Source organism: Plecotus auritus (assembly GCF_963455305.1).
Source record: "Plecotus auritus genome assembly, chromosome: 7".
Lineage (NCBI taxonomy): Eukaryota > Metazoa > Chordata > Mammalia > Chiroptera > Vespertilionidae > Plecotus > Plecotus auritus.
In genome coordinates this window covers 14,771,251-14,785,890 of record NC_137774.1, presented here as the reverse complement: position 1 = coordinate 14,785,890, position 14,640 = coordinate 14,771,251, and the positions used below count along the sequence as shown (strand labels likewise).

The window sequence follows — 14,640 nt, the reverse complement described above, 5'->3', positions numbered from 1 at the left end:
CCCGGGGGCGCTGCCTTGCGCGCCACCGCCTCTGCCTGGCCTCGGTCTCCTCCCGCTCTGGCAGGTGAAGCGGCACCGGCCGCCCCCTCTGCGGCAGGTGAACCGGGTCGGCAGCCCCCTCCCCGCCGCGCCATGGCAGCAGCGGACCCCTGGCCGGCACCCCGCGCCCGCCCCCTCCCTCCAGCCCGCCCCCCTGGGGCTGGGTGCTTAGCGGTGGCGGCGAAACGCGGTTTGCGCGCACGGGGAGCGATAGCAGAAGTTAGAGACTCGCCGAGGGGGGAGCCCGCGCCGCAGCTTCCTGCCCCCGGCCCAACCCTCTGGCCCCGGCGGCCTGCAGCCTGACTTCCTCCCCCCACCCCGCAGCTAGCTGCCCTGCGCCTCGGACGGGGCCGCCGCGATGGGACGCCGCGCCCGGGCCCCTGCGCGCCGCTGAGCCGAGCTCCCGCGTCGCCGAGCCCCCCGTGACCGCTGCCAGCTGCTGCTCACCTCGTCCCCCAGGCCGGGAGCCTCGTCCCCCGCCCCCCCGGAAAGCTGGATTTCCGAGGCTGGAGGCGCCTGGCCGGCTGGGTGGGGACCACCATGGGCAACGCGGCCGGCAGCGCAGAGCAGCCCGCGGGCCTGGCCGCACCGTCACCCAAGCAGCCCGCGGCACCCAAGCAGCCGATGCCCGCGGCAGGAGAGCTGGAAGAAAGGTTTAACCGCGTTCTGGTGAGTAGGACCTGCCACGCACAGGGCGCGGGCGGGGTGTGTGGGTGGGGGGGGGGGGCGGGAGGGGCGGCAGGAGCTGGGCACGCGTCCCCGCCCCCCGGGGGCTCAGGTACCGCTTGGAGATCCCAGGGACCGACAGTGGCTTCTTTCAGTGACTTAGCACTCTCCCCCCAAAACTTTCTTCCTCAATCACCCAGTCTCCCTCCCCAAGACACCCCATCCCCCAGTGCTCTTGGATCTAAAGGTATAAGCAAAAATGTCCCGTGAGCAAGTTGGGAGTGGAGCCCGGAAAGGGGTTCGCGGGACACCCCCTTCGCCACTGCACACAGGCCCAGACACCAGGCACGGGTCTGGAGCATCCGCTTGTGTCTCAGGGTCAAAGATGGAAGGGGTGACATTTAACCTCCTGGGAGCTGGAGACCCAGTTGAGGTGTTTGGTCCCCATTTGCTGGTGCCTAGGCTGCTGGCAGCTGGTTGTCAGATCGTGCAGAGGGGGTGTCTGTGTTCCTCACCCCCTATATCCGGGAGAGGTTGCTGCGGGTGCTTATCTTGGGCACCCCTTCCCCCCACTGCAGGGATTAAGGTTGGGAAGGGTGACCTCAGGAAGAGTTGCTCACTCTGGCTTGGTGTGGAGCAAAAGTCTGGACACACCCACGCTGCCACTGTCACCTGCTCCCCGGGATTTGGGGATTTGGCCACTGGGGAGGGAGCCATCAGCTCAGGCTGAGCCTAGAGGCAGCGAGGGTGTATTTGGTGGGTGGGGGCTCCCTGAGACCTGGTGAGAGGCAGAAGTAAGGAGAAAGGGTCACTCATTCTCACTTCCCTTTCCCCACCTCAGCCCTGCCCCAGGCTCCCTTCTCTAAGTGCCTGGCGGGCTGTCCCCTGTCAGCTCCCTTGCTGGACACTGGGTGACAGGCGCATAAGGCCCTGCCTTTCCCCAGAGGCACTCCCGGGTGTGAGCAGCCTGGCACTGCAGGTCTGAGGGGGGTGGGGGGGCCAGGGAGGCGCAGGCACAGAGCAGTGCTGGCTGGTGGCGGTCTCAGTGCTTATCCCCTCTACCTCCCTGACATCATTTCCCTTCCCCTGGCTCTTAGGCCGCACTTGCCAGATCCTCTGCGTGGCCCCTCCTAACAGTTCCTGGAAATCTTGGCTGCTGCCCCCTCCCAGGAGAAAGGCTAGGAGGGTTTGGAGGAGCTATAGGGTGGGGTCTGGTCTATCCTTGAGAAGCATCTTGCTTGATTATGGGACAGGGAGGGACTCTGAGGGACACCTCACACCAGGCTAGGCCCTGATTACCCCATCCCTACACCTGTTCCTCCTTCCCCAAACCCATGTCCTGGCAAAGCTGAGCTGAGCTGAGCTGAGCAGATGGGGAGGGGGGAGAATGAAGAGAGACAGTTTCTGGGGCCATCTGGGGAGCCTGAGTTGCTGGTGGATCCCTGGACTGCTGCCAGCTTGACTCGGGAACCCAGGTCTCACCTCTCCCCAGCCCCCCGAATGTGTGTCTATGGATGAGGATTGGACTAGCTCTCAGGGAGAGGTCCAGGCCCCAATTCCTTCTCTGTTACATGCACGAATGAGGAGGAGCCATGTGAATAATTCAGACCAGTGGAAAGTCCAGAAGTCAAGTGGTTGAGGTTCTGATGCATGTGTAGGACTTGATTGCTCTGCTGGCGTTTTGGCCTTTGCTCAGATTGGCTGAGTCTGACACTAAATGCCATTGGGAGTCCCTAAGTACCAGGGTGTGGAGGGTGGAGGCCCCAAGATGGGCCTTAAAGGGTGTCCTGGTGGGGAAGAGGGTGGTGGCTGGGTAGAAATCTAGGGCAGCACCACCCGGCCCCTGGGAGCTTCAGTGTGTTTGTTTACACCTCATCTTCCTGGGGACAGATCAGCCTGTCCCTCATCCTGTATAGACAGAATGCACTCAACCCAAGGTTACTTGGCTAAGAACTTGGCTCTTCTCACTCCTCACCAGCAGGGGCATGAACTCCACCCTGGGGTGGCAGTCTTGGCCCCTGCCTGAGGCTGCTCAGGACTAAGGCTTTGGCTAAACCCACGGGCCTGGCAATGGGTATTGTAGGGCATGCCTTCATCTGAGCATGGCCTCCACGGCCAGAGCTGAGTCCTGCCCTTCGTGAATGTCCAAGAGAAGAACCTAAGATGGCTGAGAGTGATGGGCCACCTCCCCCAGAGACCCCTAGTCTTTTTTTTTTTTAATTAATTTATTTTTTTAATTAAATTTTTACAGAGAGGAAGGGAGAGAGATAGAGAGTTAGAAACTTGACCGGAATCGAACCTCGGACCTTTCAGTCCGCAGGCTGAGGCTCTATCCACTGAGCCAAACCGGTTTCGGCGAGACCCCCAGTCTTGATGGGAGAAACACAGCCCTCCCCTTGGGATCGAGTCACTTGGCCCCAGGGAACCTCTTTCTTTCATTTAAGCTCCGCCCTTTCATTCTTGGTAGGGAGCAGGATCCTGAAACCCCAAACCACTCCTTGGCTCCTGGCTGTGGGACCCATCTTGTAGGTGAGGGGTGGTGCCCCCACCATGGCCCACAGCCAAAAAGGAGACGAGGGAGCTTGCTCTTCCTTTCCCCCTGGGCAGCCTTTCTCCCATGCAAGGATGGGTGGTGGGCCTACTTTTCCGAGAGAAGGCTGTACGAGAGAGGGGTGCCCCTGCTTAAAATGGGGGTGGGGAGAAAGGGCAGGTTGAGCCAGGATTTCCGCCTGCTGCCTTAGCAACAGTGGAGGAGCGATGCTGCCCAGCGACATGGGCCTGCTGCAGTGGTGGGAAACCAGCCCGCCGGCTCTGCACTCCCGCCTCTCCTATGCCATGCCCACGGCTGGGTGTCTTCCACCCCTTCAGGCCTTCCCCTGCCAGGGTTAGGGTTTGGGATGGCAAGACACTCTTTCCAGGCCTGCCAGAAGTGCCATGCTTATAGTCCGGCATAGGGCACCCTGATCTGGGCAGGGGGGAGCCTGTAATCTTAGGGCAACAGGATCCAGGGAAGGTGATTGGGATGTGGTGCTTGAGGCTGAGAGTGATGCTGGCATCCACAAGGAGGCTGGACCACTTAGAGAAGAATTTGCCTGATGGGGCCTAGCTACCAGGGAGTGCCCTTAGCCTGTGCCCAGAGTCATGGGCACTTGGCGAGGCTGTGTGGAGCGGTCAGAACAGCCCCAAGCAGGGTGTGGGTGCTGGGATCCTGCTTTCAGCTGGACCCCTCCCCTGCTGGGGCTGGTGTAAAGAGCAGAGGTGATATCTCCATTCTGTAGGCCTGTCCGGGAGGCGCTGTCTTCTTGACCAGCTCCCTTCCTGGGGTGGGGCAGATGAAGTATGGGGGCACGTAGCTGTGGGGTAGCTCAGGCCCTGTGCCTCCTGTCTCTGGGGTGTCTCACACAGAGGATCCCAGTGGAGTGATGGCCATGTGGTCAGATGCTGGGCTGGGCAGAGGCTGTGGGTTGACATTCCCAGCAGGCAGGGTGGGCACATGCTGACCCTGGCACCCAGGGATGCGGTGGGCATGATTCACAGTGACATCTGGGGCCAGTTGGCAAAGAGCTGGGTGCGATGGGCAGGAGCAGGTGGGGCTGCCCTGAGGGCCACCTCTGCATTTTCCCCAGAAACATGGAGCCCCGGAAAGTGGCTTGGGCCTCCTGCCTCTGAGAGGGGCAGGGGTTACTCATGGGAAAGGCAGAGTAGATTCCTGGGCTTTGGGGTCATGAAACTGGGGTGTTGAATTTTGTCTTTGCCACTTTGTGACCTTGAGCAAGTTATCTTACCCCCTCTGAGCTTTAGTTTTCCTCATGGGTAAAAAGAGGATAGTAATGGTACATGCCGACCTCCTAGGACTGTTGGAGGGATTAAATAGAGTTGAGGGACCCGTCCTGTGTGGCTCAGTGGTTGAGCATCGACCCATGAACCAAGAGGTCAATTCCTAATCAGGGCACATGCCTGGGTTGTGGGCTTGATCCCCAGTGGGGGGCGTGCAGGAGGCAGCTGCTTGATGATGTTTCTCTCATTGATGTTTCTATCTCTATCCTTCTCCCTTCCTCTCTCTCTAAAAAAATCAATTAAAATATTAAAAAATAAATAGAGTTGAGGGGATTCAGTAGAGGGCTTAGCACAGTGCCTGCCACCGAGCAAGTGCTCAGTAAACACTGCACTGTGAGGCAGGGGATGACGGTGGGGTCGGCCTGGTCCTTCCCATCTTGGAGCCCTTCTAGGTGACAGAGCCCTCTTGTGCCTCTCCCCTGCCCCGCCCCCATTACCAAGACCAACCAAGGTTGCGGTCTTTAGCCATCACTGGCCAGGCTGCCCTCCCTGCCATCATGCAGGTTGGCAACCATAGGGCCTACGCTGAAACCTGCCTGGCGGCCGGAAACCACGAGAGGGAGGGCCCACCTCTCTTGGAGGGTGGGGCAGCCGTGGTGCTAACGGTAGCTGGTTAACTGTATGCACATGTGGAAGGGGGTAGGGAGGCCTCCACTTCCCTCTGAGAGAGGGTGCGCTGGTGGGGGGGGGGGGTTCCCCAGTGAGTAAGAGCTCGGTGTGGGCAACAACAGGAAGCGTAGGGTGCTGGGTGGCAGGAAATGGGGCTGGCTGTTCCTGGTTCCTCAGACGGGAGACGGGGCCAGGCTGTCTGCAGAAGACCCTGGGGGGCCAGGACCCACATGTTTCATAGTCCTCAGTGCTCCTTCTTTAGAGGAAACGGAATCGTCTTACCCACTTGCCAGCCAGGTCACCTTGGGCAAGCGACTTAATCTCTCCGTGCCTCAGTTTCTCATTTGTGAAATGGGGATTGAAATAGTATCAATCTCGTAGGCTTGTTGTTGAGGTTTAAATGAATTAAAGCATTTAGAATGGAACCTCGAACAGAATGTTTTGGGAGTATTTATTATTATTATTAAAATATAATTTTCATTGATTTTAGGGAGGAAGGGAGAGGGAGAGAGAGAGATAGAAACATCAATGATGAGAGAGCTACCTCCTGCATGCCTTCTACTTGGGATCGAGCCCGCGTCCCAGGCTTGTGCCCTGACCGGGAATTGAACTGTGACCTCTTGATTCAGACATCCACACTCAACCACTGAGCCACACCAGCCAGGCTGGGATTATTTATTATTATTGTTGTTGTTCTCCTACCAACTTGGCTTTATGGGCAGTGCCTGCTGCCCTGGCTCCCGCCCTGCTTGTCCTTGTCCCTGCTGTGGGAATCCTTGAACCGTGATGGGAGAAACTGTTAACTTTCTGGGGTTCTCAGTACTTGATCCTCGGCTTGGGTAACCCCACAACCCTCTCCTATAAGCCTGGATTGCTTGCCCTAAGGGCCCCAGAAAATCTATATGTTGGATTTTTTTTTTTAAGTGGATAAAATTGATTGTTTTTGGAGATATGCTGAGAGCTCGAAAACCAAGGTTGAGGCCAGATAGAGATGGGTGGGGGAGATAGATGGAGAAGTGGGGGCTGGGGGACAGGGCCACTTCTAGGCTCATTAGTCTGTGGAACCCCTGCAGGGCTGGTCTGAGACTGGGGTTGGTGCCCAAGCTCAAGGGCATCCTGGGGCTCCAAGGGCGTGCCTCAAGGGGAGAGGGTGGGCAGGTGGGTTGGAATCAGTCTCAGCTCAAATGAAAGTGAAACTGGAGGGTGTGGCTATGTCCAGATGTAGCTGGAGCCCCTCAGTCTCCAGGGACGCCTCCTGATGTCAGCATTGGGGGGGCGCAGTAAAGACCTGCAAGGGACTGGTCTTGGGTGAGCAAGGCTGGAGGACCCTCTGGCACTCAGAGAGGTGGGAGTAGGGAAGGAGGAGACTGATCTCCACACATTTAAAAAAATATATATTTTTATTGATTTCAGAAAGGCAAGGAGGGGAGAGAGAGACAGAAACATCAATGAAGAGAGAGAATCATTGATTGGCAGCCTCCTGCACACCCCACACTGGGGATCGAGCCCACAACCCAGGCATGTGCCCTGACCAGGAATCGAACTGTGACCTCTAGTTCATAGGTTGACGCTCAGTCACTGAGCCATGCCGGCCAGGCTGATCTCCACACATTCTAATAGAAAAAAAGAAATATTGGGAAATCAGCTCCTTTTCTTGGCTATACCCCAGGAGATGAATCCTATCTCCTTCTCCCTCTGGCCCAAAGCATAAAGGGAGCAGGGGAAGGGTGCTGAAGGGTCAGGTCATTTTTGGCCAAGCCTTGGAGACAGGTTTGTTTTACCTGGATGTTTTCACTAACTTCTGCTCACCGCACGCTCCCTCACCTTGGGATCACAGACCCACTTCCCCATCCCCCAGTCTGAAGTGCCTCTTCATCGTGGTGCATCACCGAAGAGTGTTATCGCCACACAGCACACAGCTCCGCGCGGGTGTTCCTAGGAGCTCCGTGGGTCTGCGAGGCAGGAGGGAAGTGTGCCCATTTTTTTAATTTTTTTTTTTAAATATAGTTTTATTGCTTTCAGAGAGGGAGAGAGAGATAGAAACATCAATGATGAGAGAGAATCATTGATCGGCTGCCTCCTGCACGCCTCCCACTGGGGATGCAGCCTGAAACCCAGGCATGTGCCCTGACCGGGAATGGAACCGTGACCTCCTGGTTCATAGGTCGATGCTCAACCACTGAGCCACACCGGCCAGGCAAGTGTGCCCATTTTATGGAGGAGGAAGTTGAGGAACAAAGAAGTGATAGGGCTGGTGGGCCCGGAGCTGCCCCGCCCCAGGAGGCAAGTCACACACCGCTGGATTTCCCTGTCCTCTCCTGGTCCACGTGAGCTGTCAGCCAGACTTCTGTGTGTCTCCCAGGGCTCAGCCCCACCATGCTGCCTCCTGGCTGAGGGCCCTGGGTCTGGGGGTCTATTCTCATTTTTCAGGGTGGCCTCACCCCACTCAGAGTGAATGGCATCCACTGGCCCCTCTCCCGTTCCCTAGGGTGCCCATCTCCTCGGTGGGCACAGCCAAGGAACAGCTGCTAATTAGTGCTCAGCGCTGTCAGAGCTATTTCTGATCTCAGAGCCTAAATTTAGCCTGTCTGGCAGGCTGGCATGTGGGCCTGCGAGCCTGAGGGGGGCCAGGTGGGGAAGGGGCAGAGGGGAGAGGGTGGGCAGAGGCTGTGGGTCAGGACAGGTATGCCAGCTCCAGCAGAGGCCTCCTCCTCCCCACTGATAACCCTGGTACTGTCCTGGGGGACGGGCCAGGGCGCTGGTGCAGAGTTAGTTCTGGGCTCAGAGCCCACCCAGCTCCCCTCTTACTGGCTTTGTAACCTGGGGCCGGTCCCTCATCTGTGCTTGCACCTGTAAGGTGGGCTAATCATGGTGCCAGTGATGGGGTGAGAGTGGACGGCGGGCATCTCCGTGCAGGGCTCAGAGCATGCCCAGCTCGGTAAGCTTTCAGGCAAAGCCGGCCCCCACGATTGTTGGTGCCGCGAGGACCATTCCAGGCACAAACAGGTCCCGGGTTGGGTGAGGGCCCGGAAAGACCCATGTTGGGAAGTGGCTGTCTCCTCTAAGGCCCAGCTGCCCCTCACCGCCCCCCGCCCCCCCCCCCCCCCCCCCGCCACCCCGCCACTGCCTCCTCTCTGGTTCTGGCTGCTGCTCTGGTTTCCTTGTTATTGCCTGTCCTCTCTCACTGCTTCTTCCTTCCCCTCAGCCTTGCCCCATCACTTTAGCCCTGCCCCGCCCTGGGTCTCTGTGGGGTGGGGATGGATGAGAGAGAGAAAGAGAGAGAGAGAGAAAAAAAGAGAGAGAGAGAGAGAGCAGGGAGGCCTCGCTGGCCCAGTAGGACCCTCCCAAGAGCTCTTTGGGGCAGCCCCTCCCCAAGGGCAGGAGCCGCTCTGGCTGTGGTCACGGTTGGGTTGGAGGAGGTGGCGGATGAGACAGCAGCAGTTTCCTCAGTCGGGGCTCACTTTCACAAGTGGGGTGAGGAATGACGCATCCCCATGCCCAGCCGGCCTGGGGGGCCGGTGGAAGGGCAGTTTCACCTTTCAACTCGGGGTCGAGACAGAAAGCTTAGGCAACGGGGGCTGAGAGCACAGCTTCCGTGGTCTGGGGCTGACCGAGGGCAGTGATTTTGGGGATGAAGTCTGGGCAGAGCCCTAGCACTAGGCCCAACACCCCCGAGAGGAACCTGGCTGGGGGGCCTCGTGGGTGTGGCCCCCTCTCAGTTCCAGCTGTGGCCTCCTGTCAGGGCGACGACGTGAGGTGGGGACAGGGGCTTCCTCTCATATCACCCGAGGAGACTTGGAGCTCCTGGAGGGCAAGAACAGTTTCTTGGGGTCTGACACATAGTAGACACTCAATAAACCCGAGGTTTACTGCATTGGGGTGAATTGGCATAGTCTTCTGGGTCTATTAGGAAGACATGCTAAGTCTTGGGGATCCAGGAGCCCTGAGTGCTGGCAACACCCGGTGACTCCACAGCCCCAGCAGGACCCTATGCCTGCCCTGTGGGGGAGGGGCTTGACAGGGACACCACACCCATGACATCCTTGCTGGGGAGGACCCAGGCAGAGCACTGCTGAGGTTTCCTTAGCTCCCGAGGGGAGTCCCAGCCTGGGCCACCGGTACCACACACCTAGCGTGCTGTCTGCTCCCCAGGACCTGTGGCTGGGTGACCTTCCCCTGGAATCCCCACTCCCACCCCCGCAGCCATGATGCACCTGCTTGGAACTCCCTGACCTTCTGACCTCAGCTCCCTCAGCCTGTCTCCATCTCCTTCCTTCCACAAGTGACGAGGTGGGAGGGGCTGGAGAGGGATGGGGAAGAAGGCTGCTGTCTGCAAAAAATTATTGCAAGATTTTTTGGTGTTGCCCTAGCCCAGTGGTCGGCAAACTCATTGGTCAACAGAGCCAAATATCAACAGTGCAAGGATTGAAATTTCTTTTGAGAGCCAAATTTTTTAAACTTAAACTTCTTCTAACGCCACTTCTTCAAAATAGACTCGCCCAGGCCGTGGTATTTTGTGGAAGAGCCACACTCAAGGGGCCAAAGAGCCGCATGTGCCTCGCGAGCCGCAGTTTGCCGACCACGGCCCTAGCTGATTCGGCTCAGTGGATAGAGTGTTGGCCCTCGGACTGAAAGGTCCCGGGTTCAATTCTGGTCAAGGGTCAAGGGCATGTACCTTGGTTGCAGGCTTGATCCCTGGCCCTGGTTGGAGCACGTGTGGGAGGCAACCAATCGATGTGTCTCTCTCACATTGATGTTTCTATCTCTCTGTCTCTCCCCCTCCCTTCCACTCTCTCTAAAAACCAATGGAAAAATATGCTCGGGTGAGGGTCAACAACAAAGTTTTTCTGGTATTTGTGAGACACTGGTGCCCTGGGCTGGGCGTGTGGTGTCTGGTGGTGTGTGGCCACACTTGAGCCTGGCTGTAGATGGCTCTCCTGTTAGCTTCTCACCCACTGGAGAAGGGATGATACCTTCTTATTGCACACTAGAGGCCTGGTGCACAGGGGGCAGGGATGTCCCTCAGCATGGCCTGCACCCTCTCCAATCTGGGATCTGATTGGGCCTAAACCGGCAGTCAGACATCCCTCTCGCAATCCAGGACCACTGGCTCCTAACTGCTTGCCTGCCTGCCTGCCTGATCGCCCCTAACTGCCCTCCCCTGCCGGCCTGATCGCCCCTAACTGTCTCTGCCTCAGCCCCTGCCACTGTGGATTTGTCCAGAAGGACGTCCGGAAGATGTCCAGTCTAATTAGCATATTACCCTTTTATTAGTAGAGATGGGGAGATGAGCCCAGAGGTGTTTGAGGACCCAGGAAGTTAGGCTGAGAATCTGCACTCCTGCCTGCATGCCGCGTGTGCCAGGGAGTTGGTGTGGGGCGACAGAGCTCAGGCCCTGGGTCAGGCAGACCCCTATTCAAATCTCAATGTCACTTTCTAGCTGTTGGGCCTAGGGCAGGGCGCTCCACCTCTGTGCCTCAGTTTCCTCATTGGCTAATGTTACTTGTCTCCTGGGTGACAGGGATTCATGTGTATGACAGACCTCTAGGGAGCTGGTCCCTAGTGGGTTCCCTGAAAATGCCCATGCTCCCTCCCTTCCTGCTGGGCCCCAGGCTCAGGGTCTTTATCTTGTCCTCCCCCTCCCAGAACTGCATGAACTTGCCCCCGGACAAGGTCCAGCTGCTGAGCCAGTATGACAACGAGAAGAAGTGGGAGCTCATCTGTGACCAGGTGGGTACCAGGACCCTTCTGCCACGGGATGCCCTGCCCTGGCCAGGCTGGGGCTGGCTGGAGAGGAGGCACTGCCATGCTGCCCAAAGGGCCAAGACCCTACCCAGAGGCCAGTGTAGCATGCATGTGGGGAGGTGCTGGGGTGCTGGCGGCATCTGCAGGACTCCGGAATCTCCCTCTCTTGGACATGGGCCTCCCCGGAGACCTATGAGTCATGAGCAGGGCTGGGTCTGTCCTCTGAAGAGCTGGCGGGGCTAGTCCATGAGCTAACCAGTTCAGCTGGGGCTGTGTCACCACCCCCCTGCTCAGCTTCCTGGAGCAGCCTCTGTCCACCCTCCAGCTCTGGTCGGGGGAAGCAAGGGAATCCCCCAGGGTTGGACATCTTTGACGCCAGGGGAAGTGGGCAGGATCCCTGTTCTCCTTTTACCTTGGGTCCAGACGAGCTGCCGTCCACCACGCAGCTCCCCAAAGGTCCCTGGTTACTAAGTGGTGGAGCAGGGACTAGAGCCCCTGCCTCGTTTTGGGCAGTCAGGAGCCTGGGCTGCCACCTTCAAGGCTCCCTGGCTGCCCTGGCCCTTCCAGCTTCTAGGGCTGCTGTCCATGGTAGCAGGAGGACCCCTCCCACAGCTGCGACGGGGCGGGGTCTTGTTGCTGCAGTGATTTTAGTGAACAGGGAGGCCGCCTGTGGCCTGGAGGCTGAGGGTGGGGAGAGGGGAGCAGGAGTCTCCCCTGGGAGCCAGGGCTAGGCCTTCTGCTGCTGCTAATGGATGGGAGGAGCTGGCAGGGCAGGAGTCTGGGGATGGGGGTGGGGAAAGGGCTAGGCCTTGGGAAGGGGGTGGAGAGCTACCACCAGAGGCTCTGAGGATGTAGTAGGGGGTCCCTGCCGCTGGGCCTGGCATCTCAGGCTCAAAGGCCTGGGAGAGGTGGAAGGTGGAGGGCTGGGCAGATGTGAAGGGCCTGGGGTGGGAAGGATGGGAGCTCCTCGGGTAGAGGGCCTTTGATATGCCACCACCTCTTTGTGGGAGTGGCTACTGGAGCACGGGTGGGGCGGGGGAGTCAGGAGCATAGGAGATGAGCACACACAGGTACCCAACATCCCAGGTGACTGGACAGCTGGGGTAGTGTCCTGGGGGAGGGGCCCTCAGCCTGCGGAGGACCTGGGCCCTTTCCTAAGGTCCCTCCAGAGTGTTTCTCTTCCCGGCATGCCCAAATGTGGGCTGGGTGTGGGCCAGGGCAGCGGGGCTGGGAGGGTGCCCCCTACTGGGGGGTCTGAGTCCCCTCCTCCCAGGTGGGGTGTATGGCAGGACTGACCCCTCCATACTCCACCCCCAGGCTGTGCTAGGGCCACAGTGGGAAGGAAAGGCTAGGCCCAGGCCTGGGGTCTTTGGAAGTGGCCTAGCTGATGGTTTGGTTAGGCCTTTGGTATTTCACAGGAACCTGGGGTCAAAGCTGAGAATGGGATGCTGGGACAAAGGCTGGTCACTTGCCCTGGCTGGCTCCTGTACACCCTATTCCATCTCCCCAGGAGCGGTTTCAAGTCAAGAACCCCCCCACAGCCTATATCCAGAAGCTGAAGAGCTACCTGGAAACTGGTGGGGTCAGCCGAAAGGTAGCATCGGATTGGATGTCCAACCTGGGGGTACATGTCTCCCCCCTTTTCTCTGTTCCTTTTCCCCTGCACTTCCAAGCTCTGGGCAGCTGGAGTAACTGTGTGTATAAACTTTCCTGTGGTTGTGTGGGTGCATGTGTGAGTGTGTGTTCACAGGGCCTGAGTGCCCTGGGCAGGCACTTGCACAGGTTCCTCTGCATATCCTGTGTGTGCTTACACTGCACACGTGTGTGTACTTGTATAGGCGTGTGCGCCCCATGCGTCTGTGCATGGATGTGATGTGTGTACTTTTGTATTCATATATGGATATGTGTGTACCTTTTTAAAAAAATATATATTTTTATTGATTCCAGAGAGGAAGGGAGAGGGAGAGATAGAAACATCAATGATGAGAGATCATTCATCGGCTGCCTCCTGCACACCTCTCACCGGGGATGGAGCCTGCAACCCAGGCATGTGCCCTGACCGGGAATCGAACTGTGACCTCCTGGTTTATAGGTCAACACTCAACCACTGAGCCACACCAGCCGGGCTGTGTGGACCTTTGAGTCCATGTACAGGGTGTGTGTGTGTACCCCATGTGTCTGTGTGTAGATGTGGAGGTACCTTATATCTGTGTCTGGATGTGCATGTGTGTGTGTACCTGGGGTATTCATGTTTGAATGTGTGTGTGCCCTGTGTCCCGGGTGTGTGTGTGCTGTATGTCTGTGTATGGAGGTCTGTGTGTGCACCCTGCGAGTCTGTGCATGGGGGAGTATGTGTAGCCTGAGAATGCTTTTTCTGTTGGGCAGGTGTGAGGAGGTGGAGGGGGAGGCTGAACGTGAAAGGCCAGTTATGGGGGAAGGGCTGGCTGCCGCTGCAGGGCCTGTGGGAGGCAGGGCTCCACCCACTAGACTCCCCTGTTCTTGGCCCCCAGTTTAAGAGGCGAGTCCAGGAGTCCACTCAGGTGCTGCGGGAGCTGGAGATCTCCCTGAGGACAAACCACATTGGGTGAGCCAGGGCTCAGCTTTCCCTCAGGAGGGCCTGGAAGAGCTCTGCCTCCAGGCAGCCCCCGGGGCTTCCCTTGCTGAATCCCCCTCCTACCCCTCCTCTCCCTATGGGCCACCTCCGGGGTAGGTGTCCGGGACAGCTTCTCTGCCTCTTCTACTCATGCTCTACTCGCCCCTCGAGGCGTGGCCAGGCCGTGGGTCCTGCCTGAGCCCCTGAGCCCCTGAGCATCCCTGGGGAAAGTGCGCCCCAGGGGCCCGTGCCTGTTCTGTGTGCCCACCTGGGCAGGACCGTCTTCCTGCCGGCCCTTAAGGAGCCCTGTGTCCGCAGGTGGGTGCAGGAGTTCCTCAACGAGGAGAACCGTGGCCTGGATGTGCTCCTCGATTACCTGGCCTTCGCCCAGTGCTCTGTCACGTAAGCCCTGCCCTTGCCCTCATGCTGCTCCTGAGAGTTGACCCATGCTTTTCTGTACCTTGCCGCTCCGCTGGTCACTTCCACACGGTGCAGCCCTAGCCTACCCTGAAACCTGCACTTGGCCTTGAGCAATGCCTCTTCCTGAAGGCCTGCCATGGGTAGGGCGGGATGTATCTTGGGGAGCCCAGCTGGGACCTGGTGTCTTCCTCTTCTGTTCCACTGTTCCCTCTCCCCCTACTGAACCCAACACAGTGCCAAGAACACAGCCTCCTCCTGCCCACTAGTCTCTCCGCAGGACTGTCTCTCCCTCAATCCCCGCCCCCCCCCCCCCCCCCCCCGCAACTCCTCTCTTAAGTTCCCCTGCAGTGCTGGCCTCCGACCCCACTCTGACCCTCAGGTATGACATGGAGAGCACAGACAATGGGGCCCCAAGCTCGGAGAAGAGCAAGCCCCTGGAGCAGTCCGTGGAAGACCTCAGCAAGGGCCCACCCGCATCCTCGGCGCCACAGCCCAGGAGTCGCCACCTGACCGTCAAGTACGTGGGCCCCATGGCGGGGTGATGGGGAGAAAGAATTCACCCCTAGATCTCTGCATACAGCCAGCCTCACTCTGGGACATCAGGGATGGTGGGAGGGGTAGCCTGGCATTGGGATCAGAGTAAGGACCTCAAACAGAGCTCGGGGCAGGGATGGGCATCTGAGTGGGTCTGGAATAAGGAGGTGGTTTCTGGGTGAATGGGACCCCTCTTG

The 14,640-nt window shown here is 58.6% G+C and overlaps 1 protein-coding gene across 4 annotated transcripts in view; it reads left to right on the top strand.

Moving 5' to 3' along the window:
- Window positions 1-56: 56 nt before the first annotated feature.
- FMNL1 (formin like 1) overlaps window positions 57-14,640 on the top strand; it is a 27,714-nt gene continuing 13,130 nt past the window's right edge. For all 4 annotated transcript variants that reach the window (XM_080682533.1, XM_080682534.1, XM_080682531.1 and 1 more), the window contains exons 1-6: window positions 57-708; window positions 10,798-10,881; window positions 12,407-12,520; window positions 13,407-13,480; window positions 13,808-13,891; window positions 14,289-14,426. In XM_080682533.1, the coding sequence (XP_080538659.1) occupies window positions 580-708; window positions 10,798-10,881; window positions 12,407-12,520; window positions 13,407-13,480; window positions 13,808-13,891; window positions 14,289-14,426 (623 nt within the window). In that variant the 5' untranslated portion in view covers window positions 57-579. The remainder of the gene's footprint in view (window positions 709-10,797; window positions 10,882-12,406; window positions 12,521-13,406; window positions 13,481-13,807; window positions 13,892-14,288; window positions 14,427-14,640) is intronic.